The sequence below is a fragment of the Bos taurus genome, chromosome 7 (assembly GCF_002263795.3).
Source record: "Bos taurus isolate L1 Dominette 01449 registration number 42190680 breed Hereford chromosome 7, ARS-UCD2.0, whole genome shotgun sequence".
Classification (NCBI taxonomy): domain Eukaryota; kingdom Metazoa; phylum Chordata; class Mammalia; order Artiodactyla; family Bovidae; genus Bos; species Bos taurus.
This window is the reverse complement of record NC_037334.1, coordinates 14,350,600-14,369,710: the sequence shown is the minus strand read 5'-3', so window position 1 is coordinate 14,369,710 and position 19,111 is coordinate 14,350,600. Positions and strand designations below refer to the sequence as shown.

General features: G+C 40.0%; 1 protein-coding gene across 1 annotated transcript in view; it reads right to left on the bottom strand.

The window, feature by feature from the left end:
• Positions 1-247: 247 nt before the first annotated feature.
• The window catches only part of ZNF266 (zinc finger protein 266), a 43,679-nt gene continuing 24,815 nt past the window's right edge, over positions 248-19,111 (bottom strand). The window contains 1 exon segment of the mRNA NM_001104968.1: positions 248-1,641. Within this exon segment, the coding sequence (NP_001098438.1) occupies positions 1,481-1,641 (161 nt within the window). The 3' untranslated portion in view covers positions 248-1,480.

The following is a 19,111-nucleotide window of genomic DNA, read 5'->3' as shown; positions in this document are numbered from 1 at the left end:
TGGCCACGGTTTAAGAACCCCCCACTAGTCTGGCCCAAACTTGGCTAGACTGTTCCTCTGTCTAGGACTGCCCTGACCCAGCCTTCCTCCACCCTCTCTGTTCTGACTGGACTTGACAACAGATAACAGAATATCAATGGGAGTTGTTGATAAACTTGTCAAAGCTGATTCTGTGACCTGCTGTCACAAAAGGCTGATTGAAATGGGTTCGGAAGAAACTAGGAGAAAAATTGGAGACAGCAAGGAGAAAGATTTTTTAGGTCTATTTTTTTCAGTATTATTAATAAAGCCATGCCAGTTTTCTGTCAGATGGTTCTCCCTCCTTCTCATTTAAGCCTTCTGTGTACTTTAGATGTGTCTCTTGTAAAAAGGATTTAGCTAGACCCCAACTCCCACGTCAGTCCACTCTGAAAGTATCTTTCAATCTGTTTAGTTCAGTTCAGTTGCTCAGTCGTGTCCGACTCTTTGCGACCCCATGAATCGCAGCACGCCAGGCCTCCCTGTCTATCACCAACTCCTGGAGTTCACTCAAACTCATGTCGATCGAGTTGGTGATGCCATCCAGCCATCTCATCCTCTGTCGTCCCCTTCTCCTCCTGCCCCCAATCCTTCCCAGCAGCAGAGTCTTTTCCAATGAGTCAACTCTTTGCATGAGGTGGCCAAAGTACTGGAGTTTCAGCTTTAGCATCATTCCTTCCAAAGAACACCCAGGACTGATCTCCTTTAGAATGGACTGGTTGGATCTCCTTGCAGTCCAAGGGACTCTCAAGAGTCTTCTCCAACACCACAGTTCAAAAGCATCAATTCTTTGGCACTCAGCTTTCTTCACAGTCCAACTCTCACATCCATACATGACCACTGGAAAAACCATAGCCTTGACGAGACGGACCTTTGTTGGCAAAGTAATGTCTCTGCTTTTGAATATGCTATCTAGGTTGGTCATAACTTTCCTTCCAAGGAGTAAGCGTCTTTTAATTTCATGGCTGTAATCACCATCTGCAGTGATTTTGGAGGCCCCCAAAATAAAGTCTGACACTGTTTCCACTGTTTCCCCATCTATTTCCCATGAAGTGATGGGACCAGATGCCATGATCCTTGTTTTCTGAATGTTGAGCTTTAAGCCAACTTTTTCACTCTCCTCTTTCACTTTCATCAAGAGGCTCTTTAGTTCCTCTTCATTTTCTGCCATAAGGGTGGTGTCATCTGCATATCTGAGGTTATTGATATTTCTCCCGGCAGTCTTGATTCCAGCTTGTGCTTCTTCCAGCCCAGCGTTTCTCATGATATACTCTGCATAGAAGTTAAATAAGCAGGGTGACATACAGCCTTGACGTACTCCTCTACCTATTTGTAAACCTGTCTAGTTTTTTATTGTGATTTCTAATAGATTAACCTCTACCACCTCATAGTTATGATTTCTATCCAGATTTCTTTTAAAAAATGGCAATAGAGAAGATGTGATGAAAATGTATAGATACAGTTAAAAAAAACAATAAACTTGTGGTGGTTTAGTCGCTAAGTCATGTCCGACTCTTGCGACCGCATGGACTACAGTCCTCCAGGCTCCTCTGTCCATAGGACTCTCCAGGCAAGAATGCTGGAGTGGGTTGCCATTTTCTTCCCCAGGGTAATATGTATCCCCTGCCAAAAGAAGGAAAAAGAATGCAAGTAAACAACAGGTGAAATACAGATGTCTGTACCTGAGTTAATCATATTGTGGCAATGTCAGTATTCTTATCTTGATAATGAATTACAGTTATGTAAGACATTGTCATTAGGAGATGCTGGACAAAGAGTCCGTGGGACCTCAGTACTATTTTTGTAACTTCTTGTGATTCTTAAATTATTAAAAATAAAACATGACTAAAAATTGAGAAAGGAACAACACTACCTAAATGAATAGCGTGTTAATACATTCTTACTTTTGCTCACTCATTTTTGAGATTTAAGTCACATGAAAGTATAATTTATTTAATTGCTACATAGGGATCTTTTGTATGAATGTATACAACTTACTTATCCAGTCTACAGTGGATGGGCCTCTCTGGGTAGTTTGTAGCTTTTATCCATTATTAATAAAGTTGCCATAAACATTCTTGTACACCTCCCATGAACTCACTGGGTGTAGAATATTTATGTTCAGATTTCTTTTGTATTTTATGTAAAATGTATCTCATTGCTGATTAGTAATGAGAATGGGCATCTTTTTATATTTATTGGCTCTTGTGAGTTTCCCTTTGGAAATTACCTTTACATGTTTTTACTGATTTCTCTCTGTATCTTTGTCATTTCTCTATGATGTTTAGGAGTGTGATATTTCTGATACCAATTCTGTTTTCATTGTACATGTCCCTCTTTCTTTATGGTGTCTTGAACAGTGATTCTGAACTTTAATGTGTTAGTTTTTGTGTCTCATTTAAGAAATCCTTTCCCAAACTCAATTCTAAATATGTTCAACTTCATTGTTTTCTTCAGCTATTCATGTTTGGTTTCACATTTAAATTTTCAATCAACCTGAAATTGACGTTTGTGACAGTGTATGACAAGTTTATTGATAATGGTTTCAGATTCCACAGTGCAACTAATCTTTAATAAATAAACTACCACTTGTTAATACTGATACTGTATCAAAGAAGACTTTTCAATTATCTTAAGAGGCTATAGAAATACTCCCCCCCTTTCCATCTGTATGTATCTGTATGTAGCTGAATTTCTTCACCTAGTTCAATCAAAACAATGTATCACAGCAGAATGATTGTAAAAGCAAGTATGAGAATACAACTGTTCCTGTTAAGTGGACATTAAAGAGATAATGCAAAAATGTAAAATAATGCCACTCTTTTAATTTTTTGTTTTGGAAAATATACTTAAAAAATAAAGTACTATTTATTTATGTTTGCATGTAATGACTTATTTTTAACAGATGAGTAATAATATTTTTTGAGTAATATTTTAAAAAAACCCAGCTTTAACATTATTCTTGAAATTTGACATTGTTTAAGAAGATTTTAGCAGAGCCTTACAATCTTTTATAGAAATGAGAGAAACTTATTTCAAAAGAAAAGGTAAAGAGATCAAAATAAGATTGTATGTATGTCTAAGAATCAATTAATAAATATTAAAATTCACAAATAAGTAGAAGAATATTATATAAAAATACAAAATGCTTTTTTATTACCTAACATTATCTCTTTCTTCTTTCTTTCTATCAATCTTTTAATCAATCATATTAGTTAAGGTAATGCTGGCTGTTGAAACAGATAAGTCCTGAAGTCCAATGTAGCATTAAAGATGTATTTTGTATATTCTTTATATGTGCTGAATGTAGAACTGACAAGATTTTGTGGTAGATTACATAAATACTACTCTATACTAGTTTATGTTGACAGAAAACAACAAAATTCTGTAAAGCAATTATCCTTCAATTAAAAAACTAATTGAAAAAGAATAAAAGGTGACTTCAAGGATTTTGGCTTGAGCAGTTGCTCAATAATGGAACTGTCATTTACTGAAATGGGGTAAGACTGAGCAGGAACAGATGTTGGGGAAAATCATGCATTAGTTTTGGGAATCTGAAAATTAACATGACCATCACACCCAGTAGTGGAGATGTCAAGCAGGCATCTCCTCAGGCACACTTCAAGAATTAAACAGTACCCCAAATTAATCAACATAGAATTTAGAAAAACCTTTTATTTTGAAATAATTTTAGATTCAGTGGTGCTAATGACATTTCATCCAGCTGCCGCTTGCCAGGGTCACTACAAAGATATGTTATGACATGCTAGTTTCTTTGGAAAAAATGTCACTTGAGAATTTAGAATTTATCATAGCATGAAGTGTCTTTTTGACCAAAAGTAGATTCCCCTTTTGCCCCCTCTATCAACTTTTTTTTTTCTCTCCACACTGTGTTGCTTGGGGGATCCTAGTTCCCCAGCCTAGTTCAATCATGAGATTGAACCCGTGCCCTCAGCAATAAAAGTGTTGAGTCCTAACCACCAGACCACCAAGGAATTCCCTTAATAACCTTTTTTTTCTTTAAACTTTTTATTTTGTATTGGGGTATAGCCAATTAGCAATGTTGTGATAGTTTCAGGTGATCAACTTCTCATTTTTAAATATTTCAAACTTGCCATGAAGTTGAAAGAATATCCTGGTGAGCATGTGGAGAAACTGAAACTCTTGTACACTGCTGGTGGGAATATGAAATTCAACTGCTGTGGAAATCAGTTTGGAAGTTCCTCAAATAATGAAACAATTATGTTTCACTTTGGGTATAAATCCAAAAGAACTGGGAAAGAAAAGTGAAAGTGAAGTCACTCAGTCATGTCCAACTATTTGCGACCCCACGGACTGTAGCCTACTAGGCTCCTCCATCCATGGGGTTTTTGGTTTTGGGTATTTTTCTGGGCTCCAAAATCACTGCCAATGGTGACTGCAGCCATGAAATTAAAAGACGCTTACTCCTTGGAAGGAAAGTTATGACCAACCCAGATAGCATATTCAAAAGCAGAGACATTACTTTGCCAACAAAGGTCCGTCTAGTCAAGGCTATGGTTTTTCCTGTGGTCATGTATGGATGTGAGAGTTGGACTGTGAAGAAGGCTGAGCGCCGAAGAATTGATGCTTTTGAACTGTGGTGTTGGAGAAGACTCTTGAGAGTCCCTTGGACTGTGAGGAGATCCAACCAGTCCTTTCTAAAGGAGATCAGCCCTGGGATTTCTTTGGAAGGAATGATGCTAAAGCTGAAACTCCAGTACTTTGGCCACCTCATGCGAAGAGTTGACTCATTGGAAAAGACTCTGATGCTGGGAGGGATTGGGGGCAAGAAGAGAAGGGGATGACAGAGGATGAGATGGCTGGATGGCATCACTGACTCGATGGACATGAGTCTCAGTGAACTCCGGGAGTTGGTGATGGACAGGGAAGCCTGGCGTGCTGCGATTTGGGGTCACAAAGAGTCAGACACGACTGAGCGACTGATCTGATCTGATAAATCCAAAAGAACTGGGAGCATGGATTCAAATATTTGCACAACAATATTCACAGCAGCATTATTCACAGTAGCCTACTGATGCCAAACTCAAAAATTTACAAATTAAGTTGTTTTTATTTTTTTGGAGTTTTTATTTTTCCTTATATAAGTTATTTAAACATTTTTTAAAAAAAATTAAAAACAAATTTTTTTTTTTAAACCTTGTTGTGTGGCCTGCAGGATCTTAGTTCTCCAACCAGGGATCAACCTGTGCTCTCTGCAATGGAAGAACAGAGTGTTCACTGGACTGCCAGGGAAGTCCTAATTATTTTTTTTAATTTTTATTTTATATTGGAATATAGTTGATCAACAATATTGTGTTAGTTTCAGGCGTACAGAGAAGTGATTCAGTTATACATACATAAATTCATAGCTTTAAACATAGCCCAAACCAGGAGATGGAGATTTTCAGTCATTTAGAACACAGCTGCTTAGCATACCCCAGAAATAAAATCTGCCCACCATGAGAAGATAAATCCTGGGGCTATAAAGACCCCAAAGTGCTGTCACCCTTCAGAGCTTTCTGACCCAGAGACTCCCCATGAGGCTTCTGAATATCACCTAGATACATAAACCACCTCTGCAACTGCCTTTTCCTCCTGGAATAGAAGTTTGGCTACTCCCCCCTTCAGAGTAGTAACCCTGATGCTATAACTTTGGTATTTCCTGGTACTTTTCTCATATGCAAACCTGTCAACTGTGTGCTCAATTGTGTCCGACTCTTTGTGATCCCATGGACTGTAGCCCACCAGGCTCCTCTGTTCATGGGGATTCTCCAGGCAAGAATACTGGAGTGGCTTGCCATGCCCTCCTTCAGGGATCTTCCCAACCCAGGAATCGAACCCAGATTTCCCACATTGCAAGTGGATTCTTTACCATCTGAGCCAATCGATCTTTCTCCAGGGGAACTTTCTGATGCAGGAATTGAACCGGGGTCTCCTGCATTGCAGGTGGATTCTTTACCAGCTGAGCTACCAGGAAGACCAAGAAACTTGTCAAAGTTCTACCCAAATAAGGTGTCTGTACTGCCACCTCATGGTCATATCTTTTTCCTTAATTAGTCCAGAAATCACTTGCATACTTAATGTGTATGGCTTCCCAGCTTCCCCAAAACACACATTTAGATAATTGATCCATTTGGTGTTTTATTTTTGTGAGTGGTGGGAGGTACATATGTAATTTTATCTTTTCCCAGATGGCTAACTAGTTAGTTGTCTTTGCACTTTTCATTAAAACTCCATGTTTGTCTCAGTGATCTGAAACACCACCTTTACAAACTAAAATTCCATATGTTTTTGTGCCTATTTTGAGATATTCTACTTTATTCCATTTGATTCCTATTTATGTGACAATACTATAGTGTTATAGTGGCTTTGTGCCATGTTTTAACATCAGTAGGGCATCATCGCTTGTTTTTCAGTGCTTTCTTGGGTATCATCAGATGTTTGTTCTTCCATATAAACTTTAGCATCAGTTTGCCTAATAAAAAAAGATTCTTGGCATTCGTATTAGGATTATGTTATGAAAACCAAAGTCGCTCACTTGAGTCCGACTCTTTGTGACCCCATGGACTGTAGTCCATGGAATTCTCCAGGCCAGAATACTGGGGTGGGTAGCCTTTCCCTTCCCCATGGGATCTTCCCAACGGAGGGATCAAACCCAGGTCTCCTGCATTGCAGGTGGATTCTTTACCAACTGAGCCACAAGGGCAGCCCAGGATTATGTTATATTTCCAAATTAATCCTGGGAAATTTATATCTTTATTATGTTAAGCCATTTTATTGAAGAACAAAGGATGTTTTTCCTTTTGTTCAAATCTATTTTGTCTTACAAGAGTGTTTTAAGGTTCTTCATTTGGGTTTTATCCATATCTTGTTAAGTTTGAACCAAAGTTTCTTTTTTTACTATTGTAATTGAGTTTTTCCTTTACCATTGTATCACCTTATTAGTTACTGGCTTAGTAGATGGAGGCTTTTGACTTCTAAATGGCAATTCCATATCTTGCAAAGATACTGAATTCTTTAATTGCTTACTTTTTTTTTTTTTTTTTGCCGTGCAGCATGTGAGACCTTCCCTGGTGGCTCAGCTGGTAAAGAATCTACCTGCAATGCAGGAGACCTGGGTTCGATCTCTGGGTTGGGAAGATCCCCTGGAGAAGGGAAAGGCTATCCACTCTAGTAGTCTGGCCTGGAGAATTCCCTGGGCTGTATAGTCCATGGGGTTGCAAAGAATTGGACACGACTGAGCGACTTTCAGATGAAACCTGGTTAGCTCCCCAACCAGAGGTCAAACTTGTGCCCCTAGCAGTGGAAACTCAAGAGTCCTAACCACTGGACCACCAGAAACTTCCCTGCTTATATTAATTTTATAATTGATACTGTAGACCTTTCCATGTGTAATAACATATCATCTGCAAAAAGAGGTGGTCTTACTTCTCTTGCAATTAATTTCTCTCATCTAATTGCATTAGCTAATGTCACCAGTACACAGACACACACATAGCTATAGATATAGATAATCAACCAACAAAGTATTCGCCAATTTTTATTTTCTTGAGTGTTTATATAAATAATGGCTATTGAATTTTGTCAAAGGCTTCTTCAGCATCAATGTAGATAATCATATAATTTACCTTCTTAGATGTCCTATAGGATGTGTTATTTAATGGATTTCCTAATAACTGAACAAACCTTGACTTCCTAGCGTAAATCCACTTGGTCAAGGCTTATTATTTTCTTAATGTGGCTTTATATTCTACTTGCTAATACTTACCATAGCTCATTTGAATTAATATTCAAATTCAAACCCATTGTCTCATTTTATGATAGCTCATTTGAATTAATATTCAAATTCAAACTCATCATCTAAAAAAATAAAATACTGATAAATGTTACAGCATAGATGTTTATGCTATGTGAAAGAAATGTCACAAGAAGGCATATAGTATTTTAATTTTTTTATTTAAAAAATATCTATTTGGCTGTGCTGGGTCTTAGTTGCGGCATGTGGGATCTAGTTCCCAGACAAGGGATCAAATCAGGGCCTCCTGCATTAGGAGTTCAGAGTCTTAGCCACCAGACCACCAGGGAAGTCCCCCATATGGTAATTTTTTAAAAAAACTGATATGAAATTGTCAGAATAGGCAAATCTGTAGAGATAATCAATAGATTAGTAGCTGCTTAGGGTTGTGGATGGGATGGTGTATTTGGGGTGATGAAATCATTCTAAAATTGATTATAGTAATGTTTTCAGAATTTGTGAAAAACCATTGAATGTACACATTAAGTGGGTGAATTCTATGTGAATAATGTCTCAATAAAGTTGTTACCAAAATCCCGTCCTCCAAGTCCAAAACCAATTCCTCTGAACTTGCGGCTCTTGTGTAGTATAAGCTCCTATACAATCTATCTTGGTTTCCTGTTTTTTTTTTTTTTTTTCAAGCAGCATCTTGCGTGGATTGCAGGATTTCAGGATTCTCCTCCTATTCAGCAACACAAGGGACCAGACGGTCAATACTGAAATCAGATTGATTATATTCTTTGCAACCAAAGATGGAGAAGCTCTATACAGTCAGCAAAAATAAGACTGGGAGCTGACTGTGGCTCAGATCATGAACTCCTTATTGCCAAATTCAGACTTAAATTGAAGAAAGTAAAGAAAACCACTAGACCATTCAGGTATGACCTCAATCAAATCCCTTACGATTATGTAGTGGAAGTGACAAACAGATTCAAAGGATTAGATCTGATAGAGTGCCTGAAGAACTATGGATGAAGGTTTGTGACATTGTACAGGAGGCCGTGATCAAGACCATCCCCAACAAAAAGAAATGCAAAAAGGCAAAATGGTTGTCTGAGGAGGCCTTACAAATAGCTGAGAAAAGAGAAGCAAAAGGCAAAGGAGAAAAGGAAAGATATACTCGTGAATGCAGAGTTCCAAAGAAGAGCAAGGAGAAATAAGCCTTCCTTGGTGATCAATGCAAAGAAATAGAGGAAAACAATAGAATGGGAAAGACTAGAGATCTCTTAAAGAAAATTAGAGATACCAAGGGAACATTTCATGCAAAGATGGGCACAATAAAGGACAGAAATGGTATGGACCCAATAGAAGCAGAAGATATTAAGAGGTGGAAAGAATACACAGAAGAACGATACAAAAAAGATCTTCATGACCCAGATAACCATGATGGTGTGACCACTCACCTAGAGCCAGACATCCTGGAAAGTGAAGTCAAGTGGGCCTTAGGAAGCATCACTACGAACAAAGCTAGTAGAGGTGATGGAATTCCGGTTGAGCTATTTCAAATCCTGAAAGATGATGCTGTGAAAGTGCTGCACTCAATATGCCAGCAAATTTGGAAAACTCAGCAGTGGCCACAGGACTGGAAAAGGTCAGTTTTCATTCTAATACCAAAGAACGGCAATGCCAAAGAATGCTTAAACTACAGCACAACTGCACTCGTCTCACATGCTAGCAAAGTAATGCTCAAAATTCTTCATGTGAGGCTTCTACAGTACATAAACCATGAATGTTCAAGCTGGACTTAGTACAGGCAGAGGAACCAGAGATCAAATGACTAACATCTGTTGAATCATAGAAAAAGCAAGAGAGTTCCAGAAAAACATCTACTTCTGCTTTATTGACTATGCAAAAGCATTTGCCTATGTGGATCACAACAAACTGAGGAAAATTCTTCAAGAGATGGGAATACCAGACCACCTAACCTGCACGCTGAGAAATCTGTATGCTGGTCAGGAAGCAACAGTTAGAACTGGACATGGAACAACAGACTCATTCCAAATTGGGGAAGAAGTACTTCAAGGCTGTATATTGTCACTCTGCTTATTTAACTTAGATACACAGTACATCGTGACTACATCAGTAGTCACGTACAGATGTGAGAGTTGGACCATAAAGAATGCTGAATGCCAAAGAATGAATAGTTTCGAATTGTGGTGCTGGAGAAGACTCTTGGGAGTCCCTTGGACTGCAAGGAGATCAAATCAGTCAATCCTTAAGAAAATCAACCCTGAATATTCACTGGAAAGACTGATGCTAAAGCTGAAGCTCCAATACTTTGGCCACCTGATGCAAAGAGCTGACTCACTAGAAAAAGACCCTGATGCTGGGAAAGATCGAAGGAAAGGAGAAGAGGGTGGCAGAGAATGAGGTGGTTAGATAGCATCACCAACTCAATGGGCATGAATCTGAGCTAACCCTGGGAGACAGTGGAGGACAGAGGAGCCTGGCATGCTGCAGTCCATGGGGTCACAGAGTTGGACATGGCTTAGTGACTAAACAATACAGTACAGGGAACACAGTCATGTAGACTGAGTGCATGATTGCCCCACCGTGGACATTACAGTATTGATGACAGGAACAGGTGTGACTGTTCACCAGCTTTGCTGGGTCATGAAGGATTCATGTTGGTCTTTTCTAACCCTTTCTATTCTGGACCTGGCTGTCTCCATCAGCCTCCAGTGGGGCCATCCATTGAGTTTATCCCATTGGCTTTATCCCCTAGGCTATTTGGGATCCTGCAGTCAATGCAGCTCTGGTCCTTTCTTTACTCTTCACCTAGAGCTGCCACTCTCACAGGCAGCTGTCTTCCTCCTGACTGCTCAGTCACTTGTCACATAAAGAGTGGCTTGTGATCTGGGGGATTGGGACATTCCTGTTTTTGAGAGGCTGAGGCAGCTGAACTTGTGAGCCTACTAACGTCCCTATTCAGGAAACCTGCAGGACTGACCCTACATGTGGGTGTTTTAAAATTCCATTTTCTGTTAGATGTTTTATTCAGGTGTTTTGTTTGGTTTTCCCTTTCTGTGAAATACTGTCTGAGCAAGTTGCTTTATTCTTTTCATTTTTTAACTCAATATCTCTCTCAGTTCAGGGTCTGGTTTTAGTAGCAATTTTAAAATCTAGCCCTTTAAAAATCTGATTTTTTATTGGTTAGTTGCTTTAAAATGACTGTTCTAAACACGTGCCTCAGATATATAAATTAATGAACCTCAAGCACGTAAGAGCCTTCTATATTGGATGGGTATTTTGTTGACCTGGGACTCTATGAGAGGTACTGTCAGCCAAGCCTACTTAGAATTTCTTTTCCCTGGAAATGGTATTTTACGAGATTCCTACAAATAATACATATAATCTCCTTCCACAATTTTTTACTATGATAAAATATACATCACATATTATTTATGCTCAACCATTTAAACTGTGTAGTTTAGGACTTTCATGGTGGATCAGGGGTTAAGAATCTGCTTATCAATGCAGGGGACATGGGTTCAATCCCTGGTCCAGGAAAATTCCACATGCCTCAGGACAACTTACGCCTGTACATCACAACTACTGAAGCCTGACTGCCCTAGAGCCCGTGCTCCATAACAAGAGAAGCCACTGCAATGAGAGAAGCTCATGAACAGCAGCTACAGAGTAGTCCCTCTCCCCACAACTAGAGAAAGCCTGCATGTAGCAACTGAAGACCCAGCATCAGTTCAGTTCAGTTCAGTCGCACAGTCATGTCCGACTCTTCGCGACCCCATGAATTGCAGCATGCCAGGCTTCCCTGTTCAGCACCAACTCCCGGAGTTCACTCAAACTCATGTCAATTGAGTCGGTGATGCCATCCAGCCATCTCATGCTCTGTCGTCCCCTTCTCCTCCTGCCCCAAATCCCTCCCAGCATCAGGGTCTTTTCCAGTGAGTTAACTCTTTGCATGAGGTGGCCAAAGTACTGGAGTTTCAGCTTTAGCATCATTCCTTCCAAAGAACACCCAGGACTAACTTCCTTTAAAATGGACCAGTTGCATCTCCTTGCAGTCCACAGGACTCTCAAGAGTCTTCTCCAACACCACAGTTCAAAATCATCAATTCTTTGGTGCTCACCTTTCTTCACAGTCCAAGTCTCACATCCATACATGACCACTGGAAAAACCATAGCCTTGACGAGACGGACCTTTGTTGGCCAAGTAATGTCTCTGCTTTTGAATATGCTATCGAGGTTGGTCATAACTTTCCTTCCAAGGTGTAAGTGTCTTTTAATTTCATGGCTGTAATCACCATCTGCAGTGATTTTGGAGCCCCCCAAAATAAAGTCTGATACGGTTTCCACTGTTTCCCCATCTATTTCCTGTGAAGTGATGGGACCAGATGCCATGATCTTCGTGTTCTGAATGTTGAGCTTTAAGCCAACTTTTTCACTCTCCTCTTTCACCATCAAGAAGCTCTTTAGTTCCTCTTCACTTTCTGCCATAAGGGTGGTGTCATCTGCATATCTGAGGTTATTGATATTTCTCCCGGCAATCTTGATTCCAGCTTGTGTTTCTTCCAGTCCAGCGTTTCTCATGATGTACTCTGTATATAAATTAAATAAGCAGGGTGATAATACACAGCCTTGACATACTCCTTTTCCTATTTGGAACCAGTCTGTTGTTCCATGTCCAGTTCGAACTGTTGCTTCCTGACCTGTGTATAGGTTTCTCAAGAGGCAGGTCAGGTGGTCTGGTATTCCCATCTCTTTCAGAATTTTCCACAGTTTATTGTGATCCATACAGTCAAAGGCTTGGGCATAGTCAATAAAGCAGAAATAGATGTTTATCTGGAACTCTCTTGCCTTTTCCATGATCCAGCGGATGTTGGCAATTTGATCCCTGGTTCCTCTGCCTTTTCTAAAACCAGCTTGAACATCTGAAAGTTCACGGTTCACATACTGCTGAAGCCTGGCTTGGAGAATTTTGAGCATTACTTTACTAGCGTGTGAGATGAGTGCAATTGTGTGGTAGTTTGAGCATTCTTTGGCATTGCTTTTCTTTGGGATTGGAATGAAAACTGACCTTTTCCAGTCCTGTGGCCACTGGTGAGTTTTCCAAATTTGCTGGCATATTGAGTGCAGCACTTTCACAGCATCATCTTTCAGGATGTGGTCCACTGGAGAAGAGAATGGCAAACCACTTCAGTATTCTTGCCTTGAGAACCCCATGAACAGTATGAAAAGGCAAAATGATAGGATACTGAAAGAGGAACTTCCTAGGTCGGTAGGTGCCCAATATGCTACTGGAAATCAGTGGAGAAATAACTCCAGAAAAAATGAAGGGATGGAGCCAAAGCAAAAACAATACCCAGTTGTGGATGTGACTGGTGATAGAAGCAAGGTCCGATGCTATAAAGAGCAATATTGCATAGGAATCTGGAATGTTAGGTCCATGAATCAAGGAAATTGGAAGTGGTCAAAGAGGAGATGGCAACATTGACATTCTAGGAATCAGGGAACTAAAATGGACTGGAATGAGTGAATTTAACTCAGATGACCATTATATCTACTACTGCGGGCAGGAACCCCTTAGAAGAAATGGAGTAGCCATCATGGTCAACAAAAGATTCTGAAATGCAGTACTTGGATGTAATCTCAAGAACGACAGAATGATCTCTGTTCATTTCCAAGGCAAACCATTCAATTTCACAGTAATCCAAGCCTATGCCCCAACCAGTAATGCTGAAGAAGCTGAAGTTGAACGGTTCTATGAAGACCTACAAGACCTTTTAGAACTAACACCCCAAAAAGATGTCCTTTTCATTATAGGGGACTGGGATGCAAAAGTAGGAAGTCAAGAAACACGTGGGGTAACAGGCAAATTTGGCCGTGGAATACGGAATGAAGCAGGGCAAAGGCTAATAGAATTTTGCCAAGAGAATGCACTGGTCATAGCAAACACCCTCTTCCAACAACACACGAGAAGACTCTATACATGGACATCACCAGATGGTCAACACCAAAATCAGATTGATTATATTCTTTGCAGCCAAAGACGGGGAAGCTCTATACAATCAGCAAAAACAAGACCAGGAGCTTACTGTGGCTCAGATCACGAACTCCTTATTGCCAAATCCAGACTTAAATTGAAGAAAGTAGGGAAAACCACTAGACCATTCAGGTATGACCTAAATCAAATCCCTTATGATTACACAGTGGAAGTGAGAAATAGATTTAAGGGACTAGATCTGATAGAGTGCCTGATGAACTATGGATGGAGGTTCGTGACATTTTACAGGAGACAGGGATCAAGACCATCCCCATGGAATAGAAATGCAAAGAAGCAAAATGGTTGTCTGGGGAGGCCTTACAAATAGCTGCGAAAAGAAGAGAAGTGAAAAGCAAAGGAAAAAAGGAAAGATATAAGCATCTGAATTCAGAGTTCCAAAGAATAGCAAGAAGAGATAAGAAAGCCTTCTTCAGAGATCAATGCAAAGAAATAGAGGAAAACAACAGAATGGGAAAGACTAAAGATCTCTGCTGAGGTCCAGCCCCGGCTGATCCAGGGAATTTGAAGGGGAGACGGCTTCGGCAAGTTCACTGGATACAATGCTGCTGCTACTGCTGCTAAGTCGCTTCAGTCGTGTCCGACTCTGTGCGACCCCATAGACGGCAGCCCACCAGGATCCCCCATCCCTGGGATTCTCCAGGCAAGAACACTGGGGTGGGTTGCCATTTCCTTCTCCAATTGGATACAATAGCTTTATTTAAATATTCATCAAAGATATAAAGAGTAATAGAATGAGGATAGCTCAGTAGGAAAATTCAGTGGAGAAAAGAGGCTGAGTGGCTTGGTTTACGGGGAAAATCAATATAACCTGTGACATCAGGTTAGCTCTGACCACGGAGGCCGCAGGCGCCCTCTCAAGTAGTGGAAGGTGCTCCACCTTAGGCACCTTCTTGAGTGGGTCTTAGAAGCCCAGGCAAATAAATGGTTGCAGAGGACCTCTGTGCTCCAGATGGAGACTCAGCCAGAAATTGAGAAAAAGAATGACACGGGGAGACCAAGCTTCGGTGAACAAGGCCCATAGCTTTATTTTCAACAGGGGCTTTTATACTCTAAGTATACACATAGAGGATAATAGGGATAATGTGAAATCATGCAAAGTCAGCAGTCTTTGATCCTTATCGAAACCAGGGTTTCTTTCCTGCAAATTTATCATATACAAATGGTTTAGATGATTTACATCATCTTCTGGTCAGAAGGCCTATTAACATTTTATGACTCTTGACAAAGGTTTGTCAACCATAAGACTTATTTTCTCTAAGAGTAATTATTTTAAGGTTTGGCGCCATCCTCCGAAGGTGTTAGATAAAGTTGCATTCCCTATAGGGCAGAGGTGCAGTGGGTTTATAACAAAGGAAAGAATTTATTACCTTAAGGTTCTAAAGTTGCTAACACCAAGGCCACTACTTATTTTTTCTACATACCAACTATATTAATCAATACACATTCAAGGATACAATACCGGGGATGTGGAAACTTGGCAGCAAGCATTGGCTCATCAATGAAATCTTTTACTAGTTTTATCCTGACAGTTTCTAACTCTCTGAGAGGCTCTAAGCTATTTGAATATCTTAAGCTTCCCGTGCCTCTCATGGCTGGGAGACTGTAAACAATTGTATGCATAGCTGTAGGAGTCCGGGTAAACTTGTCAGGCGAGTTAGAGAGCTATCTGAGGGGTTTGGATTTAAACACTCCTAATGCCCAGGAACTGTAAGCTGTTATTAACTGGAGCTGTGAGTTAACTCTTTATCAGAGAGAGTGAGATGGTGGTGGGGGACAGCCCCCAGTAAAGTCAGAGGTGAGAGCACAAAGCAGTAAAGTAGGCAGAGTCTGGTTTTTTGGGGGTAGATGCTCGAGAATATCCAGGGGGACTCCTGAGGCTCCATCCCGCCTTTGTGTATGCTGAGCCTCCTTCCTCATGACCTTTGCAATGGGCGGAGCTCCTCACACCGGCTACCGGCAGATCTCTTCAAGAAAATTAGAGATACCAAGGGAGCATTTCATGCAAAGATGGGCTCAATAAAGGACAGAAATGGTATGGACCTAACAGAAGCAGAAGATATTAAGAAGAGGTGGCAAGAATACACAGAAGAACTGTACAAAAAAGATCTTCACGACCCAGATAATCACGATGGTGTGATCACTCATCTAGAGCCAGACATCCTGGAATGTGAAGTCAAGTGGGCCTATGAACAAAGCTAGTGGAAGTGATGGAATTCCAGTTGAGCTGTTTCAAATCCTGAAAGACCCAGCATAGCCAAATATAAAAACAAATCTTAAAAAAAGCATTAAGTATATTCAGTAGCATTAAGTATATTCTTATTGTTATGTAACCATCATTACCATCTATCTCCAGAAATTTTTTACCATCTCAAATTGATACTTGGTACTTAAACACTAACTCCCCAATGCCCTTTTCCCTAGTCTTGACATCTCTTCTACTTTCTGTCTCTGCCTATGAAATAGATTCCTCCAGTTAACTTAATGTAAGCGGAATAATACAGCTTATAGTTTTTATTTATTTTTTTGTATCTGGCTTATTTCACATAGCTGAATGTCTTCAGGATTCATCTACTATATCTTGGCAGGTGTGTTTTTCATAGGCATATTGAGAAAAAGCAGAAAATTGGGAGCTTTTGATATATACAAAAATCTCTACTTTGGGTATCAAGATGTAGCAACTGTTAGCCCAGAGCACTTTTTGTTTTGTCTCTACATGGACAAATTTAATTATATCCTCTGGAGGACTGTGCGTCACATCAAGCAATAAGATCCAGCTGTCATTATATCAAGGTACTCTCAACAGTCTTGTGAAGGATCTCAGTTGTCTGTTAGTCAGAAATCACTGGGTGTGAATTCTCTAGCGGTCCGTTGATTAGGACTCTGTACGTTCACTGATGAGGGCCCAGGTTTAATCCCTGTCAGGGAAATAAGATCCTAAAGGCCATGTGGCATGACCAAAAAAAAAAAAAAAAAGAAAGAAAGAAGATCACTGGTGCCTTTACTCTTTGCTGAGCAAGGCTCTATGTCATTGGTAACCAGATGAAACATACTACTGCCCACAATATGCAAAAACCCTCAAAAAGAAAACAGAAGCAGACCCTACTGTCAGTCTGTGTAAACTTAATGCATTTCTACAGATGGAGTTAATTATATATAAAATTCTGATTCTTCATAATATAAAAAGTTGAGATGTGCATTATGAGCCACTTAGTAATTTATTTGTAAAATATATAAAGCAATGCTTGACAGAAATACAAGGCAAAAAAGCCCACAATTTCACTGGGAGATTTGATCACCTCTCCCATAATGTTTCTTCAAATAGTAGAGAAAAATTAGGTAGGATACAATGTGAAAATGATGAGCAAACTGCCTAATATATGTACACAGTATACAGTGTCAAGTAACTGTTAGAAACTAGAAAGTGTTTGCGGGTAATGGTGAGGGAATGGACTAAAATGTGCAAAGGTCTTTTGCGGAAGATTAATATTTTCTATATCTTGTGTAGGCTGGTGATTACATAAGTATACTCAATTTTCAAAAGTCATTTGTGGAATACTTAAATGTATATTTCACTGAACACTAACAGTATCTCAATGCAAAAAAAAAAAAAAAAAGTAAATATCCTGTGCAGTCACCATGAAACTAACTCTTCTGTGGACGTGTTGAGCACAAGGTTTCCTAATTCGAGGACTGTGGTGTTAAGTACAATCTCTACTAGGCAGTAGATAGCCGGTTTTTACCTACGACCCTATGAAACTTCAGGGTAACAAAGAAATATTAGAAAATAGAAAACACATAATGCTTCCCACAGCACGCAAAACCCTTCTATAAGAAGGCAGATCCTAATGTCAGATAACGCAGACTATTACAGGATTTCAGGTTTCAGGCTTCTCATCCTGAGCAGGGTGAATTTGTTTCATGCATAATGACCAGTGGAACTTTCCAAGTCTGTCACCATTAGGATACCATTTTTGGGATTACTAGTTAGGCTGAAAGGGTAAGACTAGAAATCTCTTCAAGAAAATTGGAAATATCAAAGGAACATTTTGCCCAAAGATGGGGCACAATAAAGGACAGAAATGGTAAAGACCTAATAGAAGCAGAACAGATCAAGAAGAGATGGAAAGAACACACAAAAGAACTGTACAAAAAAGGTCTTAATGAGCTGGATCACCACCATGGCGTAGTCTCTCACTCAGAGCTAGATATTCCGGAATGTGAAGTCAGGTGGGCCTTAGGAAGCACTGCTGCCAATAAGGCTAGTGGAGATGATGGAATTCCAGCAGAATTATTTAAAATCCTAAAAGATGATGGTATTAAAGAGCTGCACTCAATATGTTAGCAAATTTGGAAATCCAAACAGTGGCCATAGGACTGGAAAAGATCAACCCTCATTCCAATTCCTAAGAAGGGCAGTACTAAAGAATGTTCAAACCACCAGACAGTTGCACTCATCTCCCATGGTAGTAAGGTTATGCTGAAAATCCTCCAAGCTAGGCTTCAGGATTATGTGAACTGAGAACTTCCAGATGTTCAAGCTGGGTTTAGAAAAGGCAGATGAACCACAGATCAAATTGCCAACATTTGGTGGATTATAGAGAAAGCAAGGGAATTCAGAAAATATCTACCTTTGTTTCATTGACTATGTTAAGGCCTTTGGCTGTATGGGTCAAAACAAACTGTGGAAAACTCTTAAAGAGATGGGAATCTTACCTGTCTCCTAAGAAACCTGTATGTGGATCAAGAAGCAACAGCTAGAACCCATATGGAACAACTGATTGATTCAGAATGGAGAAAGGAGTACGACAAGGCTGTTTATTGTCACTCTGTTTATTTAACTTATACACAGAGAACATCATGGGAAATGCCGGGCTGGATGAGTTACAAGCTGGAGTCAAGACTGCCGACAGAAATGTCAACAACCTCAGATATGCGGATGATACCACTCTAATGGCAGAATGCGAAGAGGAACTAAAGAGCCTCTTGATGAGGGTGAAGGAGGAGAGTGACAAGGCCAGCTTAAAACTCAATATTAAAAAAAATAAGATCATGGTATCTGGTCCCATCACTTCATGGCAAACATAAGGGGAAACAGAAGAGGCTTCCTGGGTGGTACAAGTGGTAAAGAACCTGCCTGCCAATGCAGGAGACATAAGAGACGCAAGTTCAATCCCTGGGAAGATTAGGAAGATTCCCTAGAGAAGGGAATGGCAACCCACTCCAGTATTCTTGCCTGGAAGATCCCATGGACA